Source organism: Crinia signifera, chromosome 3 (genome assembly GCF_055691185.1).
Source record: "Crinia signifera chromosome 3, ASM5569118v1, whole genome shotgun sequence".
Lineage (NCBI taxonomy): Eukaryota > Metazoa > Chordata > Amphibia > Anura > Myobatrachidae > Crinia > Crinia signifera.
Window position 1 is genome coordinate 56,391,399 of NC_139219.1, and position 27,913 is coordinate 56,419,311.

General features: G+C 46.4%; 1 protein-coding gene across 2 annotated transcripts in view; it reads left to right on the plus strand.

Moving 5' to 3' along the window:
* TASP1 (taspase 1) overlaps window positions 1–27,913 on the plus strand; it is a 151,394-nt gene that overhangs the window by 80,907 nt on the left and 42,574 nt on the right. For both annotated transcript variants that reach the window (XM_083175833.1, XM_083175834.1), the window contains exon 12: window positions 20,470–20,580. In XM_083175833.1, the coding sequence (XP_083031959.1) occupies window positions 20,470–20,580 (111 nt within the window). The remainder of the gene's footprint in view (window positions 1–20,469; window positions 20,581–27,913) is intronic.

The window sequence follows — 27,913 nt, forward strand, 5'->3', positions numbered from 1 at the left end:
ATCAGGCTCTCTTGAGGTTTGCGATAGGAGACCTGCATTTGCAATTTCAGGCGTTGCCCTTCGGTCTGGCCACAGCGCCAAGGGTATTCACCAAAATTATGTCTGTAATGGCGGCTGCTCTCCGCCTGAAAGGGATCACGGTGATTCCGTATTTAGACGACCTGCTGTTCAAAGCAGAGTCGGCGGAGAAGTTGCAGAGTCACTTGGCAGAGACCATCAGTTTTTTGCAGACTCACGGATGGCTTTTAAACTTACAAAAGTCTCAGCTTGTGCCACCCCAGAGAATTCCTGGGGGTTGTCCTGGATACCCATCTACATCGGGTATTTCTGCCAGAAACAAAGGCCAGGGACATAGCCACCTTGGTTCGGGAGATCCTGGGGCCTCAGAGTCCATCGGTTTGGAGGTGTCTCAAACTGTTGGGGAAAATGGTGGCGACTTTCGAGACGCTACAGTTTGCCAGGTTCCACTCTCGAGTTTCAGTGGGATATTCTGACGTCTTGGTCAGGAAATACAGCATGAAGTCAGAGCACATAGTGTTGTCTCCACAGACACGGTCTTCTCTGCAATGGTGGATGCAGGTGGATTCCCTTCAGTGGGGTCGGTCTCTGCAGTCCTGGGACTGGCTGGTAGTGACTACCGACGCCAGTCTCAGGGGCTGGGGGGCGGTGGTTTTGGACCTACGCCTTCAGGGCTTATGGACCTCGAAGGAGTCTGCCTTGCCAATCAACATCCTGGAACTGCGGGCTGTTTGGAAAGTGATATCTCTGGCAGGAGAAAGATTGCAGGGCCTTCCTTTGAGGATTCAGACTGACAACGCCACGGCTGTGGCATACCTGAATCACCAGGGAGGCACACGCAGCAAGCTGGCCATGGGGGAGGTTTCCCGGATTTTCTTGTGGGCGGAGCTGAATGTTCCAGCGTTGTCAGCGATATTCATCCCAGGGGTGGAGAATATCAAGGCCGATTTTCTGAGCAGGGAGGAGCTGCTGGAAGGGGAATGGAGCCTGAACCCACAAGTATTTCTTCAGCTTACATTGAAGTGGGGAACTCCGGATGTGGACCTGATGGCATCAAGGTTCAATCATCAGGTGCCCAGGTTCTATGCCAGGACTAGAGATCCACGAGCCGAAGCAGTGGATGCAATGACTATCCCCTGGGAGGGGAATCTGCTTTATGTCTTCCCGCCGTTTCCAATGCTGGCGAGGGTATTGAAAAGAGTCCAGTCCCAAGGAATTCCGGTGATTCTAGTGGCCCCAGATTGGCCAAGGAGGTCCTGGTACTCGAGGCTTCAGAGATTGTCTGTGGACTCGTGGCGTCTACCTCCTGAGGTCAGACCTGTTAAGCCAAGGGCCGTTCTTACAACTGGATTCAGCTCAGCTAAATTTGACGGCTTGGCTATTGAGACCGCTATCTTGAAGAATAAGGGGTTCTCGGAGGCTGTGGTTAACACCATGGTTAAAGCTAGGAAGTCAGTGTCTTCGGCTAACTATTATTGGGTCTGGAAGACCTATATTAGGTGGTGTGAAAGGCAGAAGTCGCACACATCGCGATTTCGACTTTCTAAATTGCTGGAGTTTTTGCAGGATGGCTTCTCCTCTGGGTTAAGCCTTCAGTCATTTAAGGTACAGATATCGGCCTTGTCGATTTATTTCCAGAAAAGGATAGCTTTGCTACCGGAGCTGCAAACTTTCCTGCAAGGGGTTTCACGATTGAAACCCCCCTACAAGCAACTAGTGGCTCCATGGGATTTATCGCTGGTACTGGAGTGTCTTCAAAAGGCGCCTTTTGAGCCGCTGAGGTCGGCTGACCTTAAGTTCCTTTCATGGAAGCTTGTATTTTTGTTGGCTGTTGCGTCAGCAAAGAGAGTATCAGAGTTGGGAGCGTTGTCATGCAAGTCTCCTTTTCTTATTTTTCATGATGACAGGGCTGTTCTTCGAACAGTACCCCAATTTTTGCCAAAAGTAGTCTCTGCTTTTCATCTAAATCAGGAGATAGTTCTGCCTGTGTTTCAACCCCCAGAGGGTTCAAGAAAAAGGGACAAATTGAGGAATTTGGATGTTGTGCGCGCCTTGCGCATTTATGTGGACAGGGTGAAGGGTGTCAGGAAGACCGACACTTTGCTAGTATGATGTGCACAAGATTGGTTGGCCTGCCTCTAAGCAGACCGTTGCTAGGTGGTTGCGTTCTGTTATTGCCTTTGCATATACTAAGGTTGGTAGGCCTGTGCCGGCCAGGATTAATGCGCATACCACCAGGTTGGTCGCCACCTCTTGGGCGGTTCGACATGGGGCCGCAGGTTTGCAGGGCCGCCACTTGGTCATCTGTTCACACTTTTGCCAAATTCTATAGGTTCCATGAGTTCGCGTCGGAGGACGCATCATTCGGGCGAGCAGTGATGAGAGCTGCAGACCTGAGCGTACCCACCCAAAGGACCGGCTCTGGAACGTCCCAATGTTGAGCTGTGTCACCAGGACCATTGAAAGAGAAAAAGGGATTTTTGTATGAACTTACCGTTTGAATCCCTTTCTCTGATATGGTCCTGGTGACACAGCTCAACATTGGGATGTAGGAGGGTCCATAGGAGCCAGGCACTGGATGTAGGAGGGTCCATAGAAGGCGGTCTGTCATGGCTGTGGCAATAGTGCATGAGGAGACATCAGATATATATTGAGTCAGCATTCCCCCACATGAAAATAATGTGGAGGATCCAGACCAGGTTTTAGAAGCCGTAGCAGAATGCCAGGTGTAATCCGCAACACCTGGGATTTTCTGATATAAAAGTTTCCAGGGCAGAGTCATCTTGCTCTTGATGATGGACTATCTACCCGAGTTATAGGGAGGGGGTGTTAGCATAGGGATCATTGGAACCTTCCCAGAGTCTGCTATGCTGAGAGTGCCTGTATGCTACTGCCTGTGATAGTGGTCATCTGAGACACTGTGTTTGTGGTCCTTGTCACAAAATATATTAATACTAGGTGATTCATCGCGCCCTACGGGCGCTCTTCACACCGTTATAAGGGGCTGCGCCCCCTTAATTTGTGAGCATTTGCATATGAGAAAGATGGTTAGAATTGTATGAAAGATGGCCTGTATTGCAACTTGAGTTATAGGTGAAATGTGTTAAATAGAGAGCATATGATGTGGAAGGGGGTGTGTATTGTTTTGTTTAATTAAAAAGCGGTTACAGAGTAAGATGTACATTGATAGTGTGGATGGTACAGTGACATTTGTGGGTGTGGGGGGGCTGTGTGTGCATGTTGTTTAGGTGTGTGTGTGTGCAATAGTATAGTAGGGTGTTTCTGAGTCAGCGGCTCCCCACTGGCGGAGGTCACGACACAGGAAAACAGGAGGCTGGGTAGTGATAGGGGTGTGTGGGCATAAGGGGGACTAAAGAGGAGGGTGGGAGATACTGTGCAGCTTCTGCCAGTTGGTGAGGGTCCAGCGTGGCAGTACAGTGCATGTGGGCAAAACAGCGTCAGCGACTCCCCAGTGGTGGAAGTTACGGTTCAGGAGAGCAGGAAGCTGGGTAGTGATAGGGGTGTGTGAGTATATGGGGGACTAAAGAGGGGCTTAGGGGTGCCGTGAATTGCGGGAGGGGCGCGGGGGTGCCGTGAATCAAGGGAGGGGGGGCGCAGGTGTCGGCGAATCGCGGGAGAGGGTCCGCAAAGCGTGGAAGGGGGCGTGAATTGCGCGAGGGGGATTGCGAATCGCGGGAGGGGGGTGCGTGGGGGGTCCGTGAATTGCGGGAGGGGGGGGCACAGGGCGCGATGAATCACCTAGTTGGTTATATATTCTTGTAGAAGGATGGTAGGATGTTGCTGTCATTCAGAATGCATTTACATAAACAGTAATAGTAGCAGTAAAAGGTCTGACTTAAAACACCTACAGTAAAACAGAACAGGTGTTATATACAGTATTATACAAAGAATTGGTTGATGATGTGTAGGTTGACGTGCACATAGTTCATAGTTGTCACTGGAAAAAAATTGCTACAAGAAAAAATCAACACAGAAAGTTCAACACATTTAAATGTTGACATAAGTGTGGCACTTCATCGGTGTCCATGTCGACACATGAGAATGAATATGAAAACATTCCAAAAAAGAAAAAGAAATCTTCAAAAACTCATGTCAACCTTTTTCATTGTCGACCATAGCCGTGCCAGTGTTTTGCATGTGCCATTTAATCCTGGGGTTGCCGTGAATCGCGCGCGGGGGTGGGAGGGGAGGGAGGGGGTGAGGGGTGTCCGCTAATCACGGGAGGAGGGGTCGTGGGTGGATGCCGTGAATTGCGGGAGGGGGGGGTCGCGGGGGGGGGGGTTGTGGGTGCCGCGAATTGTGGGAGGGGGGGCGCGGGGGGTTGCAGTGAATCGCGGGAGGGTGGGTCGCGGGGGCGGGTGGTTGCCGCAATGACAGGAGGTGGGGTCAGGGGTGGGAAATCGCGGTAGGGGGGGTCGTGGGGGGCACTGTGAACCGCGGGAGGGGGGGCCGGCGCGAATCGTGGGAGGGGGGTCGCGGGGTGCCGCGAATCGCAGGAGGGGGGGTGTCACGCGGTGGGGCCACGAATCGTGGGCGTCACCGGGGGTGCCGTGAATTGCGGGGGGTGTGCTGCAAATCGCAGGAGGGGGGTCGCGGGGGTGCCGCGAATCGCCACAAGAAAAAATCAACACAGAAAGTTCAACACATGTAAATGTTGACATAAGTGTCCATGTTGACACATGAGAATGAATATGAAAACATTCAAAAAAAGAAAAATAAATCTTCAAAAACTCATGTCAACCTTTTTCATTGTCGACCATAGCTGTGCCAGTGTTTTTCATGTGCCATTTAATCCTGGGGTTGCCGTGAATCGCGCGCGGGGGTGGGGGTGGGGTGGAGGAGGTGAGGGGTGTCCGCGAATCACAGGAGGAAGGGTCATGGGTGGATGCCGTGAATTGCGGGAGGGGGGGTCGCGGGGGGGGGGGGTGTGGGTGCCGCGAATTGTGGGAGGGGGGGCGCGGGGGGTTGCAGTGAATCGCGGGAGGGTGGGTCGCGGGGGCGGGGGGTTGCCGCAATGACAGGAGGGGGGGTCAGGGGTGGGGAATCGCGGTAGGGGGGGTCGTGGGGGGCACCGTGAACCGCGGGAGGGGGGCCCGGGGGGTTTGCGCGAATTGTGGGAGGGGGGGTCGCGGGGTGCCGCGAATCGCAGAAGGGGGGGTGTGTCACGGGGTGGGGCCGCGAATCGCGGGAGTCACCGGGGGTGCCGCAAATTGCGGGGGGTGTGCTGCAAATCGCGGGAGGGGGGTCGCGGGAGGTGCCGCGAATCGCCACAAGAAAAAATCAACACAGAAAGGTCAACACATGTAAATGTTGACATAAGTGTGGCACTTCATTGGTGTCCATTTCGACACATGAGAATGAATATGAAAACATTTAAAAAAGTGAAAAATAAATCTTGTCAACCATAGCCATGTCAGTGTTTTGCATGTGCCATTTAATCGTGGGGATGCCGTGAATGGGAGGGGGGGAGGGAGGGAGGTGCATACCTCCCAACATGACCCTCTCCAGGAGGGACACATTGCTCTGTTTCTGGACTTTCTTCTTAATTTATGGATTACCATCACCTGTGCTTAAACACCTTTCTTATCAATTACCCTGTTTAAAACAGGTGATGACAATCATAAATTAAGATGGAAGTCCACAACCCAGCGTTACAGCTCCAGACACACTTTGAGTGACAGATGTAGCCAAATATATAAGAGATACAGTAATATATACATATTAACCATTTTCCCCATCATTTGCGTTGCTTTGTGTTTCAGTGTTTAGTGTTCTATTGTAATGCATATGATGCTATGCGTTGTAGTTGTCTGTCTATTATGTGCATGATAATAAATACTATGGGGGTGCACTCCCAGCAGTTAGAATGCCAGTGTTCGGTATACCGACACCGGCATCCCGACAGCCTTCAGAAGACTGGCGCCAGATCCCTGAAAGTGTCAGGATGCCAATACCGGAATCCAGATCCATATGTATCCTGATACAATGCAAAGAAATTATGTCAAAATCAATTAATAATTTAATAAGTTTAGATCTGAATGAAGTTGTGTTTATTGTGATTGTGCGTTTATATTGTAGCAGGTTTGAAAGTGCCCTACAGCGAAACTTAAGGGTTGGCTATGTTGCACCAATTTGTGTGAAGCAATTCACATCTTAAGTACTAACTAAATATGATCAATTACATGTTTAGCAGATTTATGATGTGATTGCACAGAAATACAATTCTTCGTAATAAACTAGCAGAATAGAGGAGTACAGCCAATGAAGCAGAGTTCCCTCCTAAACGGCCCACACACATAAGACGGAGGAGTGGGATTCGGAACAATTTCCAACTCTTTTATTAGTCTGCAACGATTACCCAAAATTCAGCAGTCTCCCTGACATTCTGGGAGAGTTAACATTGGGGTGTATTCAATACTTCTGGCGAGCTGTGAAAGCGAGCAGCGCATTCAGTATTGAACCGACCCCCCGCAAACGCCAATTCCCCCTTGCTCCGTTTTTGGAGCGAGGCGGAATCGGCGTATGCGTCCGCTAAAACAGCGAGACTTGCGGCTAAATGCAGTGGGCTCCCTGCATTAGCCGCGAGCCTTGCTGTTTGGGGGGAATCCTCGCCATCCTCTGAAAGGGAGGATTCCTCTGGAACGTAGAAGAAGGTGAGGATCACTTGTTTTCTGCAATCTCCGCCATTTAATGGCATCACCGGCCGCATTGAATACGGGCCAAAGACTGCTCATGCTGAACCAACAAATTGCTAAATTTGATAAACCTTAACTGTGTAAAATATAGTTTATTGCTTCTTGGTTAACTGTGAAACAGATATGTCTTATCTGTTACCGTCCAGTCTAAATAACTTGGGGCACAGCTGTTTCCATGCGTTGCATTTGCACAGTCCTCCCACAATTCCTTAGGGCAGGTTTTGGCCTACATCATTGGGTTTTATAATGTCCATTCTAGCAGCCTGCATCTTTCAAAACCCATGCAGTTCCTCTACGCTGCCTGGGGTGTCGCTCTCTGCTCTGATGTTTCTAGCGCAATATTGTCTATATTTCAGCACTGATAGGCAGACCAGACATGTGCTAGAAACAGCACAGCAAAGAGTGAAACCCCAGCCAGGGAAGAGGAACGGCACAGGATTTGTAAAAATGCAGGGTGCTATATTGAACAGTATTTTAGATGTGAGGAATTCTGTTCTATAGAGGACTATTTTGCCTATTTCAGAATCAGTATAATAACACATGGGAAGGCTGTGGCTGTACTCCACTGCTCTATATATTATTCTCTTGTTTTGTCACTGGAATAGGGGGTGGATGAGAGACTCCTGTATTTGGGCAAAGTTTTGACAGTTCCCACAAAAAGGGACCTAACTGTCTTGTGGTTGGGGGGGTGGTCAGGTTTAGGACCCTTGCCCACTAAGGGAGTCGGTCCTTTGCTGCCCCCTTCATATAATTTTCTCCTTCTCAAAATCTCTCTGGTAGGAAAATCAGTATGGAAGCAGACTGGGCTTATATGGGACCTTGCAGCACCTCTCTGTTAACTACATCATGTCGTGTAACTGTGGTTACCATAGTAGTCACATGATTGCAAACGGTGCAGAGTTATCATTAGCAGCAACCTGAAGAAACAAAACAAGGAAAAGGATAATTAGTAATCTTTTATAGCCTGTATCAGAAAAATAAACAAAATGGGATTGCTACTTTAAACTGTATTAGGGAAACAAAATGTCCCCATTTGACTGGAAATGTGTTTTTTTGGTAATATTCCATTATCATGTTATTTGTGTTCTCAACATCAGCAGTAAGAACTCTGTATTGCCAGCTTTAAACCCAAGAAAGCCTTTAATACTGAACTTTTATGAAAATATGTTGATGTTGAGCAGGATTTGAAGAGCAGCGCTGATGCATTGTTGTTTTTGGGCTTTGCATCTATTTGAAAAATATTTTCTATGTCATTTCTTTTACACTCATCCTAGAAATATTGTTTCAAACTTAAGAAACAGATTTTGTTTCAAGAATGAATATGGTTGGTAAAGTTTATTTTGTTAAGTCTGCCTATAAAAATGCATGCCTGAAAACTTATTTTAGGCTTTTTTTGTAACAACAGATTTTATATGCGTTAACCACCTGTTTTAAAATGCTGCATGTAGTGTTTTATTAGCAAGGTGGGGAGAGGGTGTTGCAAATGCATGAATTCAGAATAAACCAATAAATATAGCCTCTCAATGGGATCCTTCAATCCAAAGCGTTATATTGCTAACCTCTACATCTGGGAGATCCTAGAGACACAAGGTGCCCACACACTAGAACGATTTTTTTGCCAATCGGCACATATATCGTCCGATGTTTACCGACAATCGGTTGAAAATCGGCCAATTTCGGTCCGATGCGCGCTCCCGTGGATCTTTTGCTAAATCCTCTGATCTTACATGCTGCATTAAAGATCAGAAGATTTAACAAAAGAGCCATAGGAACGCACACGGGATCTTAAGAAAAATCTTTGGTAAAGATGTGCAGATCTTTCTAGTGTGTGGGCACCTTAAGGGGCAGATGTATTAAGCCTGGCGAAGAGATAAACTAGAGATAAAGTGGAAGGAGATAAAGCACCAACCAATCAGCTGTGTTTGAATTTATGACAGTTGGGAGTTGATTGGTTGGTGCTTTATCACCATACACTTTATCTCCAGTTTATCTCTTCTCCAGGCTTAATACTGTTTATCACTCTTCCCTTTTATAACTTTTGAAGCTTTAGGGCATCTGGCCCTAAATCTAGAGCAGCAGTTACCAATATCAGTCCTCAATTACCCCCAATAGTTAACATTTTCCAGGTCACCCGGCAGGTGCACAGGTGTACTCATTATTCACGGACACATTATAAAAGATCCACAGATGGAGCTGCTTATTTCACTTAGGATTCTGTATGGAGACCTGGAACACGTAAACTGTTGGGGTTACTTGAGGACCAGGGTTGGGAGCCAACTGCTGTAGAGGTTTGTGGTGGAGGCATAAAGGTGCAATTTGTGTATTCATGGACACACCCTTGTGCAAGAGCGGAAATGGGTGATGTGATTCACCGCACATCATATAATCAAGACCGGTTCTCACCCACTTCACTAGGTAACTTACCAGGATAAAGCACAATGGTAAGCAGTCCTAGGCAATCCTGGATAGCAGACAAGTATGATATATCATTATACTAAAGGCCCAAGTTTATTTATTAAAATATACATAGCGCCAGCATATCGCATTGCACTGTGGGAACAGCGACAAAGTAATAGTTAAACTAGGTACACAATAGATGACACCGCAAATGATACAATGTCACTCATATTTTCCCGCGGGCTCGCTTTTACATTTTTGTAGCTTAATTTTGAAAAAAAAAATATGGGGGCGCTGCAAAGCATTTTGGCAGTGGATGCGGTACACTTAGACAGTGCCCATGTCGACTATGACTGTCGACCTGTTGCTTGTGTTGACCTTCCAACCCTGTCAATCTTAGCCACGTTGACCTATTTCAGTTGTCTCCCTAAGCCCTGTCGACATTCAGTGGTCGACCCCATGCATGTTGACCTAAATTGGGTTGACCCAATTGACCCCATGCCCTCAGGACCTCCTTGGTTATGTAGTTGGTGATATAATAATACTTGAATGAAGGACTGAGCAATAGTGTAATACTACCTTCTGGCTTTTCATAGAAAATGTGCGGACTTTAAACTATTGACTGTTTACATTAGGTCATATCTACCGTACATCTGCTGCACTTTCATCAAGGAACAAACTTTACTCAACCTTAATTATCTTCAGATATCAGGGAAGATTGCTTGGACAAGTGTTTGAAATGCAATCTACAATCTACTCATTTGATAGGCAGTAACATATTTAGGGATCACTGCAGAATCAGATGTATGACTCAAGTTGTAATGAACAAAACAAGTGAAACTTATTTGTTATTATATTGTTGCATTTAATTAGCAGTGTAGCAATGAGTGTCCATCCAATTAAAAGAATGGAAAAAAACAATTGTAGTGTTCATTCTAGCACTCTGCATCTTTAAAAACCCGTGCAGTTCCTCCTTCCTGCCTGGGTTGTCGCTCTCTGCTGTGCTACTTATAGCACAGGTCTGGTCTGCATATCAGTGCTAAAATACAGACCACACTGTGCTTGAAGCACCACCGCAGAGAGCTACAACCCAGTAAGGGCATAGGTGCCGATTCTGGGGGTGCTCAAGGGCCCAAGCACCCACGGACATTGTTGAGCACCCACGGGCCCGTGTCCTGCTGCTGGACCGCCATATTAACTTGCTAATTTGCGGCTGCAGCACCCACATTGCCGGACCCGACCACCTGGGAAACAGTATGCCGGGAAGAGTGTATTTTGTCCGTGGAGTACCTGCACTGTGGGGGCATTTATGTACCTGCACTGTGGGGGCATTTATGTATGTGGAACTCTGTTGCTGTAATTTGAATATTGGAGACAACTGTGCTCCGTAATATAAATTGGTGGTATTTTGTGGCCACACCCCTTCCCCATGAAGCCACTCCTCTATATTTTTAGCTTGAGCACCCACCAGCAAAAACATAAATCGGCACCTAGAGTATGAGTCAGGGAATAGCAAATGCATGGGTTTTCAAAGATATGATGTGAATTTTACCTATATTTTCAGGCCCAATATTACACTATTCTCACACCACCATTGTGCTAGCTGAAAGTTGCTGACTAAGCAGGGCTCTTTAACATCTTAAGCCCTCGATCAGTAATGAAAGGGATATGGGGCCAACGTCTATAGCATAACCTGACTCAGGAGTAAGAAAGAACCAGCTTGGAGCTGATGTCAGGTTTCCAAGCTCTTCGGCATATGGCTCCCAGAAAGAAGACTGGATTTCATTTTTTTTTTTTTTCGTTCATCAGAAGTTCCTTTCATGTTCGGTAATTGAAAACGTGTGTGTTCCAGTGTACAGCTTTGGATGTGTATGCCCTCTGGCACTCCTGTTTCTAATTTCCTGAGTTAAAAGCAGAGTCCTTCAAAAGAGGGAGAACTACAATAATTTCTCCATGAAGTGCTGCTGGTAGGCCCTACACCGTCGGTTATTTTCTCTTCAGCCGCTTTAGGACCATCAGCTGTGAAGGTTCTCCTTATCTATGGTAGGGCTTTAATTCCCAGTGTTTGGCAGGTCATCTTGCCTTGTGTTGGCAATTTCGTTCCATTGTGTGCTTCCAAATGAGTACATGGGCTACGCCCCGTAGCACGCTGCTTTTTGAATCTTTTGTTGTGGTTCTGCTCGGCTCCACTAATATACTGGTGGTTGGAATGTTCGGCTTTAAAATTCTTGTAATGTGGCTTTAACTGTTTCTGACATTACGATAATGGGAGGCCGTGTTTGGTGGAGCTCTACGTAAACAGGTCATTGACTTGAGCACCAGTTACAGATCAGACTGTCTGGTTTAATGATTTAAATTACACTGGAGTAACAATCAAACCATTTTCGTTGCCCCTCATACCTGATGATTTGTGGTTTTTCCAGGCATAAGCGATATATTATACATTCTCAAACCTACACTTCTTTTCCAACTGTTAGAAGTTTTATATGCATGAAATCTCAAAACTCCCAGGAGTCAAATGGGCAAAAAAATAAAAGAGAAGAGAAGAATTAAATACTTTTTACAATCATGTACTTGTACAACCGCTTTATGTGACTTCCGTAGCTTGGCCCACTGAATAATTTATTTAATTGTGAAATTGTCTTGAGGAAGCGCACAGGAATTTAACACAAACTATTTATATAAGCCCCACTTAGACAGTTATACGGCAGCAGGGTTAGTCTGGAGACTGGTATTTGTGGAAACAGTTTATTACTTACCTAGAATCGAAAAGATAAATCCTGTCCATTTGTTCTCTCTAATTTAATATCCAACATTTATCTGCTGAATTGAGCATAGTACTTCAGTTGTAACGGTAACTAGCCATCTGTAAAGTAAACTCATTTTTTCTCTTCATATCGTGCCCCTTAGCTGTTGGTAATATCTGCTAATTTAAATACAATGGTTAAGATTTTTATTTTATACATTATTCAGTGATTAATATTTAAAATATCAAATTAATCAGCACAGTGTTGTGTCTAAGACTGGATTCATGACATGGTCAAAATCCCGGCAAGGTCAAAATACCGACATATAGAATGTAGACAGGAGAAAAAGTCAACATGACTTTCGGTGGACAGGTCGCGAGGTCGACATGGGGTTTTTCACTGTTTTTTTTTTTTTTTACCCGAATGTCGACACAGTCAACATGGACACAGTTGGAAGTCAACCGCAGCCCCTCGCATCGCTCGCTTCGCTCACGATGCTTCAGGCACGGTGCCTCGCTGCGCTCGGCACACTATTTTATTCTCCCACCACGCCCTAGTGGATGGTAGGACATGAAAAACCACCTGTCGGCACATGTCGGGTCAAAAAACAGTGAAAAAAACCATCGCGACCTGTCGACCGAAAGTCATGTTGACTTTTTCACCTGTCTACATTCTATATGTTGGGATTTTGAATGTCGGTATTTTGACCTTGTCTGGATTTTGACCTTGTCTGGATTTTGACCATCGGGATTTTGACTGCATCCCCTAAGACTAAGGTGGTGCAGCTCAAAACGCTAAATGTTATCAGTGTTGCACTAGGACCTGGCGGCTTACTTTCCCCTTGCCGTATTGAAGCTAGATGTACAGTATAATTACACATAGATATACTATTTAAGATGTTGCAACTTAAAAATATTATTACTATTCTAAATTAAACTGGAAGAAGAAAAAAAAACGCCAGGAGTGCAGATATACCTGGGGAAATTAAATTATATGTTAAAAAAAAAATGTTTGACCTATGAATGTCTAAAAAAAAAAGAAAAAAGAAAACTATAATAAATATGTAACTCAATAAATCAAAACCCTAAAATCACTTGCATACATTCTCTATGTAATATAAGCACAGACAAATTATTTATTATTTATTGCGGGCTTTGGACTGAATACAGGACGGGCGGCTGACGTCATGTGACGTCAGCCGCCCGGCGCACCGCATCACAGCCGCATTTACATGGGAAAGCCCAGCATTTGGATGAGGGCGCCCTTGAAATGCTGCACTTTCCCATGTTGGAGCGCCCCTTTATGGATAAATACATACAACCAAATGTAATAGCCTCTGCATTCGGTGGACGTGCGGAATGCCATTAACAAAGACCTCCCTTGCCTGAACATGCAGGACGAGGGAGAAGGTTGCTAACTATCCACATTCAGTGTACACACTAGAAGATTAAGTTAAAGATATCTTTCAGAAAGGGCTTTCTGAAAGACATCTTTTACTTTATTTTCTAGTGCGTATGGGGCGTAAGAAAATTATTATTCTTTATTAAATACATTTTTCACGTGTCGACCTTTATCCACGTCGACCTTTTGCTTTTATCAATGTTGACTTTGTGCATGTCAACCTTTTTGCTGTCGACCTATTGACTGTCTACTTAGCTTCTGTCCACCCTTTTATCCATAACCCATGAGCTGCAGCCTTGACGTTTTCTTCTCTTCTGTAATTATATTTTACAGTTTATTTTCACCAATTGAAAGTAAAGATCAATTCAGACGTTTATCAATTCAGCATGCACATTAATTGCTTTAGAATCTGACAAGGCAGCTGCTGGAGTCAGATTATACTAATGAAGCTGCAATAAGTGGTATAGTGTTATAAAATGTGACACCAGCAGCTGCCTCTTCACTATTCTAAAGAGCATCAGTGCCCGACTGCTGGGGATTTTTTTTACTTCTGCGACGCTTTCATGACACTTTTCGACAGGTAGACATGTCATTTACCAAAAAAAAAAACCCCAAAATACACTGTGCAGTTACTGCTCTAAGTTCCTGAAGATAGCTGAACACAGGTGTGTGTCTCCCTCCAATAAAAACCTTCCAAAGAATGTTTTTTTTTGTTTTGTTTTTTTGAAATGGCAGTTCACAGGTGTTGGTTCACTTAGCATTCTTTTCTCTACAGCAGGGGTGGCCAAACCTGCCCTCAAGGTCGTGTTTTTTAGGCAACCTGTGGATCTATATTAGGAATGAATGCAGCAGGTATGAAAATGTGACAGTTACATCTAAAAGCCGGGTCACAGTCTGGGTTTTTGAACCCTGCTCCAAACTGGGTGCGACCTGGCTTTTGACTATTTTTAGAGTGGCATCCCCACACGGCATAATGCCGGGTAGGTGATTTCATGGGAGACGGGGCCTGGGCCAGCACTGGGAGATGACGGCATCTCCCAGCGCCGTCTTTTCCATTGCAGTGAACGGGTTACCCTACACTACACCCTGATGCCGAGTTAAAATCCCGGGTTTCGCGACCCGGTTCAGAGTGTTTACACCGCCTACAAACCTGGGTTTTGTGCGCTACTGGGTAAAAACCAGGGTTATTTGGGCTGGTGTAAAAGGGGTATTAGTAATGACTGCAGCTGTCCACCAGCTAGGTGATTTGGAAAACGTGGACCATTGGAAGATCTCGAGGACCGGTTTGGCCACCCCCTGTTCTACAGGATATCTTTATGCAAATCCAGTAGAGAACAGAGTGTTTAGGGGGAACACCATTGATGAGTTGTTGTTTTTTTGTGCTTGCATCAATAAATTTACCCCTAAAGGGGGCAATCGCTACCCAATACCTTTTTTTTCTGTGTTTGAACACACTCTTTTTTTTTTTTTTTTTTTTTACTGCCCAAGCTCTGTGGATTTAACTTATGGTATATACTGTATAAGTTTTTCCGTTTTTCCATTTGTGATATTAGATAATGTGCATTATTTTGTTTCCCTTGTAAATTCTTTTTTTTTTTTTTAAATGATATGAATATTAGTAAAACGGTTATTTCAGTCGTCTGAGCCCTTCGGACACCAAATGATGGATGTGTAATTTTCCCTGGACATACGCAGTGGGTGGATGTAGTCAGGCCAGGCGACAGGGGGGTTCAAAGGGGACAGCTGACCCGGGCCCCGACCATCGGAGGGGCCCCAGAATCAGCCACTCATGCATTCAGCCGCCCGGTACTCGATTTCTGTGGGCGGCTGACACTTAAACCATCCCCCTAACAAGAATATTTGCGGCCGCGGCGCTGTAGACTCGGGAGGGGAAGCTTCCTGGGGATGCCAGCTTTTGGCCGCCGCTGACACACACTGACATGAGCGCCGCAGCAGTGTGTGTAAGCGCGTGGCGGCCGGGAGCTGCGTCTTTAAACTGGCATCCCCAGGAAGCTTCCCCTTCCTAGTCTGCAGCGCAAAAAATCTTATTGGGGGGGTGCCGGACTGCAGGGGGGGGGGGGCGGCTTACTGCAGGGGGTGGGGGTGCCGGGCGGCTGACTGCAGGGGGTGGGGGGCCCCCAGAAATATATAAATTTCTGTTGGCATATATAATATATATATATATATATATATATATATATATATATATATATATAAACTTCAATAAATGATGGCACTCTGGAGGCAACAATTCAGCAGAAGAAATTCAGTGTATTAAAGTTAAGCTTTCGGGGGTTTGATCCCCTTCGTCAGAACACATACATGTGAAGAGTGCCGGCAGGATTGGATATATATATATATATATATATATATATATATGCCATAATGGCAATACTTTATGTGACCACTATCACATTTTGATCGTATGTTCTGTTCAGGTACGCATTTCTTTATGGGTTCAAATCACTGGATAGTCGGGGGTTAATTTAACCAGATGGGAGTTCTATTGAAGAAGGGATTTTGATATGGGCAAATAATCAGATTTTATCTATTATCTTCTAGAAGGGGCTAAGTAAATAAGAAAGTAAATTCTGATTGGTTGCTATGGGTAAATAAACCCCTCAGCATCTAATCTTATGGTCAACAGATTCAAAAGGTCGACATGGCATCGGTCCACAAACAAAGAGTTGGCGCAAGTTTTTTATTATTATTTTTTGCTCATTTTTTTTTTGCATTTGCTTAATTTACCATCCACGTGGCGTACGAATGAGTAAAGTAATCTGTGTTAAGCCACCTTGTCTGTAGTGTGGGAAACGTACATGGTACACTACATTGCATATAATGAAACATACAAAATGACACTTCAAAATCTAAAAAATAAAATAAAAAAGAAGGTACTTATATGTTAGTTGGGCGCCCAATGTAGTTAGTACGCTCATACCCCCACTATCCATGTCGGCATGGAGTTATAGAGTGTGGCGAGCCACCGAGTCCGAAGCATGGTGAGCAGATGGGGAAAGCTAAGCAAATAGATTAGTGGGTGCCCAACTAACATATAAGTACCAAAAAGACTAGTGTTGACTTTTTCAATTATTTGCATCTTGACCTTTTGTACCTGTTGACCTTGTCGATCATATGGGGCCGACCTATGGATGGTCTGTCTATTACCTCTAAATCTGTTGAGCCGGGCCCCTTCTTTATCTGCACGCACTAATCACATGTATTGCATCATCACATTTATTAAACTCAACCCTTTAATGATTTGTCAAGCAGTGATGAGTTCTAAGCCATTGTATCAGCTGTGCATTTGGGTTGGGTTGGGATAGGTTAATAGCTAAACGCTGAAGTATGTTGTACATTTATGTAACTCAGGGGTTGATTTATGAAGCAGCGGACCAATGGAGAAGTTACCCATAGCAAGCGAACCACTGTTTTTACTGCTTCATACTTCAATCTCTCAGTCCCATGTGCCATCCTAGGTAATGACGCTGCAAGGAAAGGTGTCTCCGGTTCTCCCGCACAAATTATATGCTGTTAATATTTATTTTTGAATTTTAAAGTTTGCAATTTTCACTGAAGTCATTGCAAATATTAGGCATATCATACTGTCCAAATGTAGAATGTAATGGAGTGTGACAAGGAACACTGGATGAAATGAAGTCTTGGTCTTTATTTTGTAGCAGGTACACAGCATAGGCAAGAATGGTTACAGCATTGCAGCATTGTCACAGCATAGTACGAACTCCTCAGTATATTCCTACTGTAGCTCACACCCCAGGCCTATCACCTGGGCAGCTATTCCACCATCAGGAGAAATGACCTCCTGCCCTGGAAACACTTATATCAGAAAGCCACAGGTGCTGATAATCAGCCCAACCCTGATCACATAACTTAGAATACTGGACTGGGTCTAATTTTTCTGCTGCTGCTCTAAAATCCTGCTCTGGATTTTCCACGTTATCTTTGTGGAAACCTGCTATCCCTGCCACAGGAGACAATGTGGAAGAAAAGGGCAAAGCTAGATGTAACGGACCATGGCCCTTATTCTGATCTATGCAGTACGGCCCGCGTGCGGCCGTACCGCCGATGTTTTCACTCTGCACATGCGCAGAGGTCACTCTGCGCATGTGCAGGCGAAATCGCCGCACAAAAATTTTATACGCCGCAAAGGGGGCGTATAGGGGCGTGAGGGGCTTAATACCCTCATTTCCCTATGCATACGCCCCGCGTTTCATGGGCGTTCCCATGCAAACGCGGGGCGTATGCATGGTAATGAGGCTATGACGCCAGTGATGGGGGAGGAAAGCTGACATCGCCGGATGTCAGCTGCCCGCCCCAATACAAGCTTTCACACGGACGATTGTCCGTGTGGTCTAAGCTTGCGTGAGCTGGTGGAGCGTGCGGCCCTGCCTTCGATGGTCGTCGACCATCGAATGCAGGGGGCAGCTCCCACCATGGTGGAGGCGTACGCCCCACCATTTTCATGCGGATCGCCAGCCGTCCGCGTACGGACGGCCGTGGCGATCCGTCTTGTAGGCGGGGATTGGGTTTGTGCGGCCGGAGCAACGTATGCGGCTCCGGCCGCATAGATCAGAATAAGGGCCCAAGAGAGAAAAAGCATTCAGATGTATGTGGGACTGGTGGTGTTACAGACTTTGAGTAATTATTATTGGATTGTGAGGCAGTATAAGGAGGTGCAGAGTGGTGGGTGAGATGTGGGGCTATGAGTAAAAGGCAAATGCGGGATGTACAAGTTGGGACTATGAGAGAAGGAATAGGAGACTCAGTACCATGGGACTGGGACAGACTGCACATTTAACTGGTGTGAAAGGGGAGGGACTGTGTGAGTGGAGGTGAGGGAGAGTAGACAGGAGCTGGTGGCTCTATGTGGAGGAAACATTAGCTGTTTTGAGCTCAAGTTAGCACTCCCTGTTGTGTTCCATATCCATATGAAATGTACTTTGTTCATGTATATCATCACTTGTATTGTGTATATCAAAACTGCAGATTAATCTTTCCATTCAGCTCCTGTATTTGGCAGCTTACACCTTAATTGTTTCCATGTTTCCTAAAGACCAGTGGAGAACCATAGACCGGAAAGTTGGTTACTTTCTGTATGGCTGCTCTATACTGCAAATGCGGATAGCGAAAATTCTGTTACTACAGTACTTTCTTTATTTATCACCTGCATGACTGCAAATTGTTTGTGATGCAAATATGTCCTGAAGAGATTTTTGTTGTGTGTGTTATTTTCCATCTTCTTTTTGTGTATATATATATATATATATATATATATATACAGAGAAAATACCAGCGCAAAACTCAGTCCTCTGATGATATGGATATCAATGGTATCTCGATGTGTGCCGCTCTTTTGGAGATCCTCACCAAAAGGATCCAGTACAGTACTTGCAGAAAAAAGGAAAAAAGCGCACTAGTGAGTATAATGAATGTATAAATTTACTCATGTACATATGCTCACATACATCAAGGTTTAGGATAATCAGCTTGCCAGCAAAACATGGTACATCAACCGGTAAGATGGAACAGGTGGGGGACGTCAGATGGTGTCCGGAAAAACCTCCAAGGCAGACCGCTCTCACCGCCGCACTTGTAGGCCTGTATCCAGGGACGTCACACCGCAACACTCCGGGACCTCTCACTTGTTAGCTGGAAGCAGACAGCCAGAGACGCAGGATCACGTCAGGAGTCTAAGCCACGCCCAACGCGACGAAGTCCAACGGTGACGAAACGCGTTGGGCGTGGCTTAGACTCCTGACAACAAGTGCGGCGGTGAGAGCGGTCTGCCTTGGAGGTTTTTCCGGACACCATCTGACGTCCCCCACCTGTTCCATCTTACCGGTTGATGTACCATGTTTTGCTGGCAAGCTGATTATCCTAAACCTTGATGTATGTGAGCATATGTACATGAGTAAATTTATACATTCATTATACTCACTAGTGCGCTTTTTTCCTTTTTTCTGCATATATATATATATATATATATATATCGATAGAGAGAGATCTATATATCTATGTATATAACATTTGAGGGATACTGAGCTGCTAGCAGTAATGTAAGTTGGAGGCTTGGGGCACCCATGTCTACCTGATCAATTTTTAATAACTGTGAAAAGATAAAAAATAACATTGTCCTCTTTTATGGCCTTTTCACCCTAATGAGTCTTCGCTGTGCCTTGCAATTTTGTAGAATGTAAGATTATCGCTTATGACGCCAATGTTTTACAATCTCTTTCCTTAAGGCACACTGAGGGCTATATGTACGTAGGTACCGGTTTATAGAGGTGGAGATGTTGTCCATAGCAACCAATCAGATTCTACTTACCATATATCAAGCACCTTCAGGAAGACCATAGCTGGAATCTGATTGGCTGATATAGCCAACATCCACACTTCTATAAACCTGCACTTTAGTAAATATCTCTATGTATATGTCATTGCTTTAGTATCATGCTTTCATTTATAAATTTGTCTTGGAAAACCTGTGTACGGAGCTTCTAGCTCAGGGCTGGGCAACACCGGCCCTCCAGATGTTAATGAACTACACATCCCAGGATGCTTTGCATTAGTTTTGCTATGTGGCCATGCTGAAACTGATGCAAGGCATGCTGGGATGTGTAGTTCATCAACATCTGGAGGGCCGGTGTTGCCCAGCCCTGTTCTAGCTTATAATGTGCCAGCCCAGCTGTAGTTTGCATGATGCATACCTCCCAACATTGGACTGCCTTGCAGAGGGACACTTTGCACGCCGAAGGCTCGTGCCTGGTTTTTGGGGGTGGTCTAGCAATAAGGAGGTGTGTCCTATTACCACAAGGCCACCCCCCCCAATTGTTGCCGCTATGGGGGCGTGGCTAGCGGCTCTGTGGGCTGCTGGCTGTGTACCCAGTCCCTCAAGCTGCAGGAATAGACGCTGTGCGCACGCGAGAACGTCCCAAAGAAATGGGACATTCCTACGAAAAGCGGGACAGTTGGGAGATATGATGATGGCCTACTCCTACATTACATGCGTAAGCAAGCCTATATATTGTGGGGAGAGGGTCTTGTCAAGGCAGGTTGGCTTATGTGTCATGTTATCAACTGCTAAAGTAAATCAAGTTATATGTGTACACACAATGCAGGAAACCTCAACCAGCTGTATGTGAATTTTATCTGTCTTTCTGTATTTGTAGGCTGTGGCGAGCACCTCGTGAGGACCATACTGGCCAGGGAATGCTCTCTTGCATTGCAGGCAGAAGATGCACATCAAGCGCTGTTAGAGTCTATGCAAAACAAATTTATTGGTAAGATCTTATTCTGAACATAGAATGTATGCTTTAGTACAGGGGTGGGGCAATAAGCAGCCCTCCAGCTGATAATAAACTACACATCCCAGCATGCCTTGCATCAGATTTGGCATGTCAAATAGCAAAACCAAGGCAAGGTATGCTGGGAAGTGTAGTAGATCAACGCCTGGAGGGCTGCTTATTGGCCTAAGTTCAGATCAAGCGGTTGGGTACTGCTTACCTGATTATCCATTATGATTGAATCAAGGGGGTTTATTTACTAAAATGGAAGTTCTATTAAAGATGGGATGTGGCTATGTGCAAGCAATCAGATTAGATCTATTATCTTCTAGAAGGTTCTAAATAAAGAAGTAGATTCTGATTGGTTGCTCATCCCATCTTCAGTAGAACTCCCATCTTGGAAATAAACTACAAGGTATTTACACAGTGATTTGCAACCTTGGCACAACCACAGCAACCCTCTTCTACACAGTCTTGCTCCAAGTGTCGTCTCCTGTAATAATGCACGGACCCCACTTTGGTACTGGACGTCTTTGCTAGATATTTACATCAGTGCTATCAGAGAATGTAGTGGTTAAGCCTTTGAGTGCCGACATCTCAGTGAGAATATCCGCTAAAAAATGCCAGCGTCGCTCACATTTGTTATAGAAAATCAAATAAAAAAAAAAGATTAGATTTCCTATATAAGGTAAACCTTACAGGTCGTTATAATGAATTAAAATGTTTGCTTGGCAATTTTCACACCTATTTTGACAAATTCCTATTCTATTTGCTGACATTTTAGAACAGGTAGAACCTGCAGGCAACAGGAATCCCATGGCGGAGACCTATGCTGTACAGTAATCAGGAGAATGGCCGCCATACTGTATAAACCCTCAGCAATACCGTAAATTAGTTTTGGAGTTCTAACAGTAGTGATAGTGAAGGTCTTTCACAGGTTATGAAAAGCACATTATTTTATGTACAGATTTCTGTGAACTACTTGTAATACAACCACTGTGCTTTATAGTGGTTTCATTATATATATATATATATATATATGTGTGTGTGTGTGTGTGTGTGTGTGTGTGTGTATGTATATGTATGTATATATATATATATATATATATATATATATATATATATATATATATATATATATACATACACAGAAGAGAAAGCCGGCAATCCACTGCTTAATAGACAGCAATAGCACCCCGTGCCTTCCTCAGCAACAGGCTGTTTCCAGGCTGGCATGTATATAGAAGAGCATAGGCGGCACTTGGGCATCTTGGAGAAGAAAAAGACCACACACAGGAACCTGTGTGTGGTCTTTTATAGCTATCTACGTGTCACCACTATGAGGTTAAGTGGGGGTTTTTGTAGGGGCACTGATCTTTTTCAAACTTGCTGGATATGGTGAGAGGGAGCGGTAAAGACAGAGTGGTATAATCAATGCCAATCAGGGGAGCAGTGCCCAACTCTTGCAGTCATCGCCCTCCCTCAGTATTCAACTGACACCCTGCATTCGCCATTTCCACCTATATGTAGCTGGTCCGCTGCATTAGTCGGGAACCTCGCCATTTGGGGGAATTCTCGCTGTCCTCTAACAGCAAGGATTTCCCCGGAACATAGAATAGGGTGAGCAGCTGGCAAGGGGGTTAAAAGGTGAGAATGGCTTGTTTTTTGGCGATCCTTGCCGAAAACAGGCCATTCTTGCCATAAAAGAAAAACCCTCGCTGGCCGCATTGAATACACCCCATAGATTGGAGTTAGGAGCAGATAGGGACTGGGTGTGGGGTGGAGAGTTTGTGGGTTAAAAACGGTCACAGCTCAAAGTGAAGTAAAAACGGTCACAGCTCAAAGTGAAGTAAAAACGGTCACAGCTCAAAGTAAAGTAAAAACGGTCACAGCTCAAAGTGAAGTAAAAATGGTCACAGCTCAAAGTGAAGTAAAAACGGTCACAGCTCAAAGTGAAGTAAAAACGGTCACAGCTCAAAGTGAAGTAAAAACGGTCACAGCTCAAAGTGAAAGTACATTACAGAAGCCTTCATTTTGATGATCTTTTAACTAGTGTATACTATATTACAGAGAGTTTTTTGGAAGCCAGATTTCATACTAGGTGTATAAGCCTAACAACTTGACCCACTCCTTATCTTAAGTAAATAAATAAAGTAATGTGACTTCTAAAGTGAAGGGTTTGTGAATTTATTCCGAAGATCTATTTCTTTTTTTCACATATGCCTGCCAGATAAAAGGAAATTCTTCCAGCTGACTGAGAAATTTGTTTATAGCTTAGATCTGGATATTGTCCTGTGCATAAAGAGTAATTTTATCTATACAAAAATAGCAAAACCAGCTTTTGATGTGTCATGCGTAAATCGTGACTGGTGAAGTGGTCTCCAGTTACCCCCTGTGCCCCCCACCGAGGAATAAGCAGCATGAAACAAGTGCGCTCAGTTTGATAAAGAAGTCCAAATTGAATCGCACAGGTCCCACTGACGGTGAGCAGACGCCTGCTATTTACAGTTCAAACTAAGATTTACATAAGTGTATTTAAACAGTTAATTAAACCAGCATCGTGGCTTCAGTACCGCTGGCACGTCTTGTGCAGTTGTTTGGAGAAAGAGCACATGGGTTTCTGAATATTTTCAGTATGAGATTCTGCCATGTATGTTCCAGTGTTACTCCCATTATGCTGACACAATAATAGATGGGCATACGGCACACATTCCTTTTCTGGAAACGAGTTGTAATACTTCTGACCTACTGCTATCAGCACATTGCTCATCTCGTGGAAGGTTCTATGCCGCTAATCTAACCAAAGCCAAACGGATGGATCACCTGTGGCCATACACTTGTGTTGGGTGGTCTGTGGCTTCTGGAGCACTGGACGGACCATACACAGAACCAATTGAAACCAGAGTGTCTTCCAGCAGATCAGTAGACCTCTAGTTTAATGTCATGTATTCTGCATTTACAGGGGCATCCGGTCGACAATGTCTAAAGGCCCCCATACACTGAGTCTGACTTGTCCCCTAGCATGGCGAGCTTTACAATGCCACGCTGCACTTAACACACTATTAGATTGCCTCTCCCATTGAGATAGTAAACTAGGAGGTCTGTAAAAAAAAAAAAAAGTGACGACATTATGCTTGTTTCGACCTTCTGTCACTGTTGACCATTTTTAGGTGTCAACCTAGTGATTGTTGACTTAAGGTGCCCATACCCTGAGCCGATTTTGTCCATTTGCGACCAATCGGGCCGTGAAATCATCCCAAATCGGCTCAGCTTGATGTCCCCCTCAGGTCTGATGTGCGGTGCCATGCGCATCGGACCCGAGCAGGTTCTCGGACCTGAATGGATTGTTGCAATCATGGACAGATCTCGACAATCTACGGCTGTTTACGTGGCCACGCCCCCTTTTCACTGATCGGCAGGCAAGACATTGAATCCCGGCTGCCGATTTGCGGTCAAGCAAAATGAAAATGGGCCAGTATCATGGCTGTCAGGAAGAACCAACAGTTGTGACCCTGGGTTGAATACTCCCATAGACTTACTCAAAATCAAGTGCATTAAAACAATGACACTCTTAAGTGTGTGCATATATACAGTGTGTGTGTATGTATGTATATGTGTATGTGTGTGTGTGTATATCTCTTATATATTTGGCCAGATCTGTCAGTCAACGCAGTGTGGCAAACGGTGGGCGGGGTTTCACGGGTGATTGACAGTCCCATCCACCGTCAGCCACACTGCAGAAGCAAGGCACTTCCGCACTTCCGTCCTACATGCTCTCCACAAGCACACACCCCTCCTCGGCCAACACTCCCCATGCCTGCCCACTAACTCCATCCACGGCTGCTCACCTCCCACAACCCCTCCCCCAACACACTCATCCCCGGACTGCTTATAGGGCACCTACACACCGCGCGCCCAGGCCCCACCTCATAGACCGCCCCGCCGGACATTTCGCCCGCCCACCCTTCTGACTCACACCTGCAACGCCCGCCCCCCTTCTGCCTCTAACCCAGTGGTTCCCAAACTGTGCGCCGCGGCTCCCTTGGGTGCCGCAGCACTGTCACAGGGGTGCCGCGGCAGATGGCCCTAACAAATAAGCCTACTGACAGCTGCATTTTTTTTTTTTTTTCCGTGGTGTGAGGTGAGCTGAGCCGGTCCAGAAGTGAATGGAGGTAGCCGGCACTGGGGTTGGTGTGCGGAAGTGTCTGTCTGCTGGGAGTCTCTCCGCGCCGGGAGTGGGGTGCCAGCACAATTAACTCCGATGGCTGCCAGAGTCAGTCAGCCGGCACGAGCGGATGTGCTTGGATGAGCCAAGAAGGACAACAGGGGGAGAGTTGTTTAACGCAGCGGTTCCCAAACTGTGCGCCGCGGCTCCCTGGGGTGCCGCAGCGCTGTCACTGGGGTGCCGCGGCTGGCAGTGCTAAGGAGGCTGTTTTATGTTGAGCGGAGCCAGCAACGGGAGGCAGGGAAGAGATGCAGAGTTACAGAGAGAGCCGGGGGAGGAGGTGACTCTGCAAATGCACAAGTGCACACGGAGAGGCTGAGGGGCTTACGGAGGGTGGTACCAGTGCAGCACAAGCTCCCTGCTAGAGCACTCCCTCTGCCCCCAGTGGTGGATTCATAGCAGCAGCATATACCCGACTGCAGGGAAAGAGTCTCCGTCTGCCTTCAGGGTCAGGCTCCGGCTGCTGCTGAATGCTGTGCCTGGTGCTCACTTTAAGAAAGGGACACAATTAAGGTGTGGTGGGCATGGTTTAACGAGCTGCAGTGGGCGGGGCTTAGCGGAAAATGCCGTGAACTGTGAAGATGAAAGCTAGGGTGTTCCCCTTCCCAGCATGTGATGAGCAGCACTAAGCAATGCCTAACTGACTGTTAGGTGCAGGCAAACTTCCTTTCAACTCCAAACAGCATGCAGTAACAAGCTCCGCCCCCAAATACACAGAGGAGCTGATGCTAATGCATCCTATCAGTGCTGCTGCTGCTGCTGTTTGAGGGCTCTCAGTGATGAAGAGCATGCAGCTGCTACCCACAGTAAGTTATTTCCCCCCTCTCCACTCTGTAGCTTATGGCTTACCCCCTGTGTCTTCAGCTTACCTTACTTGCAGGGACAGACTGGGCGGCTGATTCGTCCCTGGCATTTGTGCCTTGGACTGAAAAAGTTTGGGAACCACTGGTTTAACGGGAGACCGGAAGGGGGCTGGGGGTGCGAGCCTGCCGCAGTGATATTCAGCAAGGTCCTGATAGGTCAAGGCGGTCCGACTCCTGGCGGCTATGAGAGAGGAGCAGAATTGCGCTGCATTGGTTGGCAGTCGCTAAGTGAGTTTGTGAGGTTCTGGGGGGGGGGGCATGCCATAATATAAGTGATGTATTCAATCCTATAGGAGGGATGGAAAGGGTCACGCTGGTGTGCATAGTGCGCACAAGAAACTATTTAGATTGGCTTATTTTACTTAAAAAAAAAACTGATATTTATACAAAACCTGGGCTTTTTTATGCAGGTGCTGGATTCCTCTGCAATAAGGGGCACATTTAGCAAGGATCACATATACAATGCGATCTGCGCAGAATCTTACTGCCTATGATCGCATTGTAATAGGCGATCCTATCGCCAGTAATTACCTTCCTGCAGGATCCTGTCCCTGCAATGCTCTCAGCTGGATGCCATGGGGTCTGTATGTGCGGTTAGCGCTGACCCCCGACCGACCCCGCTGACCACACTGCCCCACCGCCATCCTAGAATGGTGGTAACCCAGGGACCTGAGGCGATGCTGCCCAATATTACATACACCCCACAGTGTCCCCCCATACCGACATACACCCCGCAGTGTTCCCCCCATACCGACATACACCCCGCAGTGTCCCCCCCATACCGACATACACCCCACAGTGTCCCCCCCATACCGACATACACCCCACAGTGTCCCCCCCATACCGACATACACCCCACAGTGTTCCCCCCATACCGACATACACCCCACAGTGTTCCCCCATACTGACATACACCCCACAGTGTTCCCCCCATACGACATACACCCCACAGTGTCCCCCCATACCGACATACACCCCACAGTGTCCCCCCATACCGACATACACCCCACAGTGTCCCCCCCATACCGACATACACCCCACAGTGTTCCCCCCATACCGACATACACCCCACAGTGTTCCCCCATACCGACATACACCCCACAGTGTTCCCCCATACTGACATACACCCCACAGTGTTCCCCCCATACGACATACACCCCACAGTGTCCCCCCATACCGACATACACCCTACCTGCCGCCAGGGAACCCGCTGCCTGACGCTCACACCGAACTCTGTCCGCTCCCAGGTAAGACACAAACGCTGCCTCCCAACCCCCCTCCCCACCAGCCGCCCAACCTAGCCAAACCCATGTCTACACAACGCACACACCCCCCCCCCCCCCCCCCACAACCCCCCCAACACTACCTGCCGCCCAGGGGACACACTGACTCACGCTCCTAACTAACGTTGTCCACTCCCAGGTCAGACTCAAACGCTGGCTCCCAGACGCTGACTAACGCTCTCAGCTAGGCCACCCAGGGAACCAGCTGCCTCAACACAACACGCAACCCCCCTCCCCACCACCTGCCACACACAGCCAGCCCCACGTCTACACAACGCAAGCACAACCCCCCCACACCCCCCCCCCCCCCCACTCAACACACACGCAGGCTCCCAGCCACCCACCGCTGCCTACCACTCTCAGCAAGGCCTCCTAGGGGACCCGCTGCCTCACCCTCCCACCAAAAGCTATCACAGACTACACCACCTTTGCAATTATATGCACTTTCATTTCTAAACATTTATGCTGTCACTCAAATTCACTAAAATAACATTATTCACCAAATTACACTAGATCTCACACTCACATATATTTCCACTTCGAATGGGGCGAAGCCCCTCACGACGGTGTGAAGAGCGCCCGGAGGGCGCGATGAATCACCTAGTATATGTATATATATATATATATATATATATATATATATATATATATATATATATATATATATATATATATATATATATATATATATATACAATGTCCATGCTCCGGCACTCTGCTGTCCCCTGGGACTGGCTTGCTCTGGTGCCTTCAAGTGGGACCAAATAGATCCATTAATAATCCTTGTAGCGTGGCAAGCGGCACTCAGAGACTGGAAAACGTGGGTACACTTCTAAAAAATGTGTTTAATGCAACTTCAACGTTTCAGGGTGCTGGTCCAAGACCAGCGCCCCAAAACTGTATATTTTGGGCGTTACTGCCCCACAGCACTGAGATCATGGGTTCGACTCCCACCATGG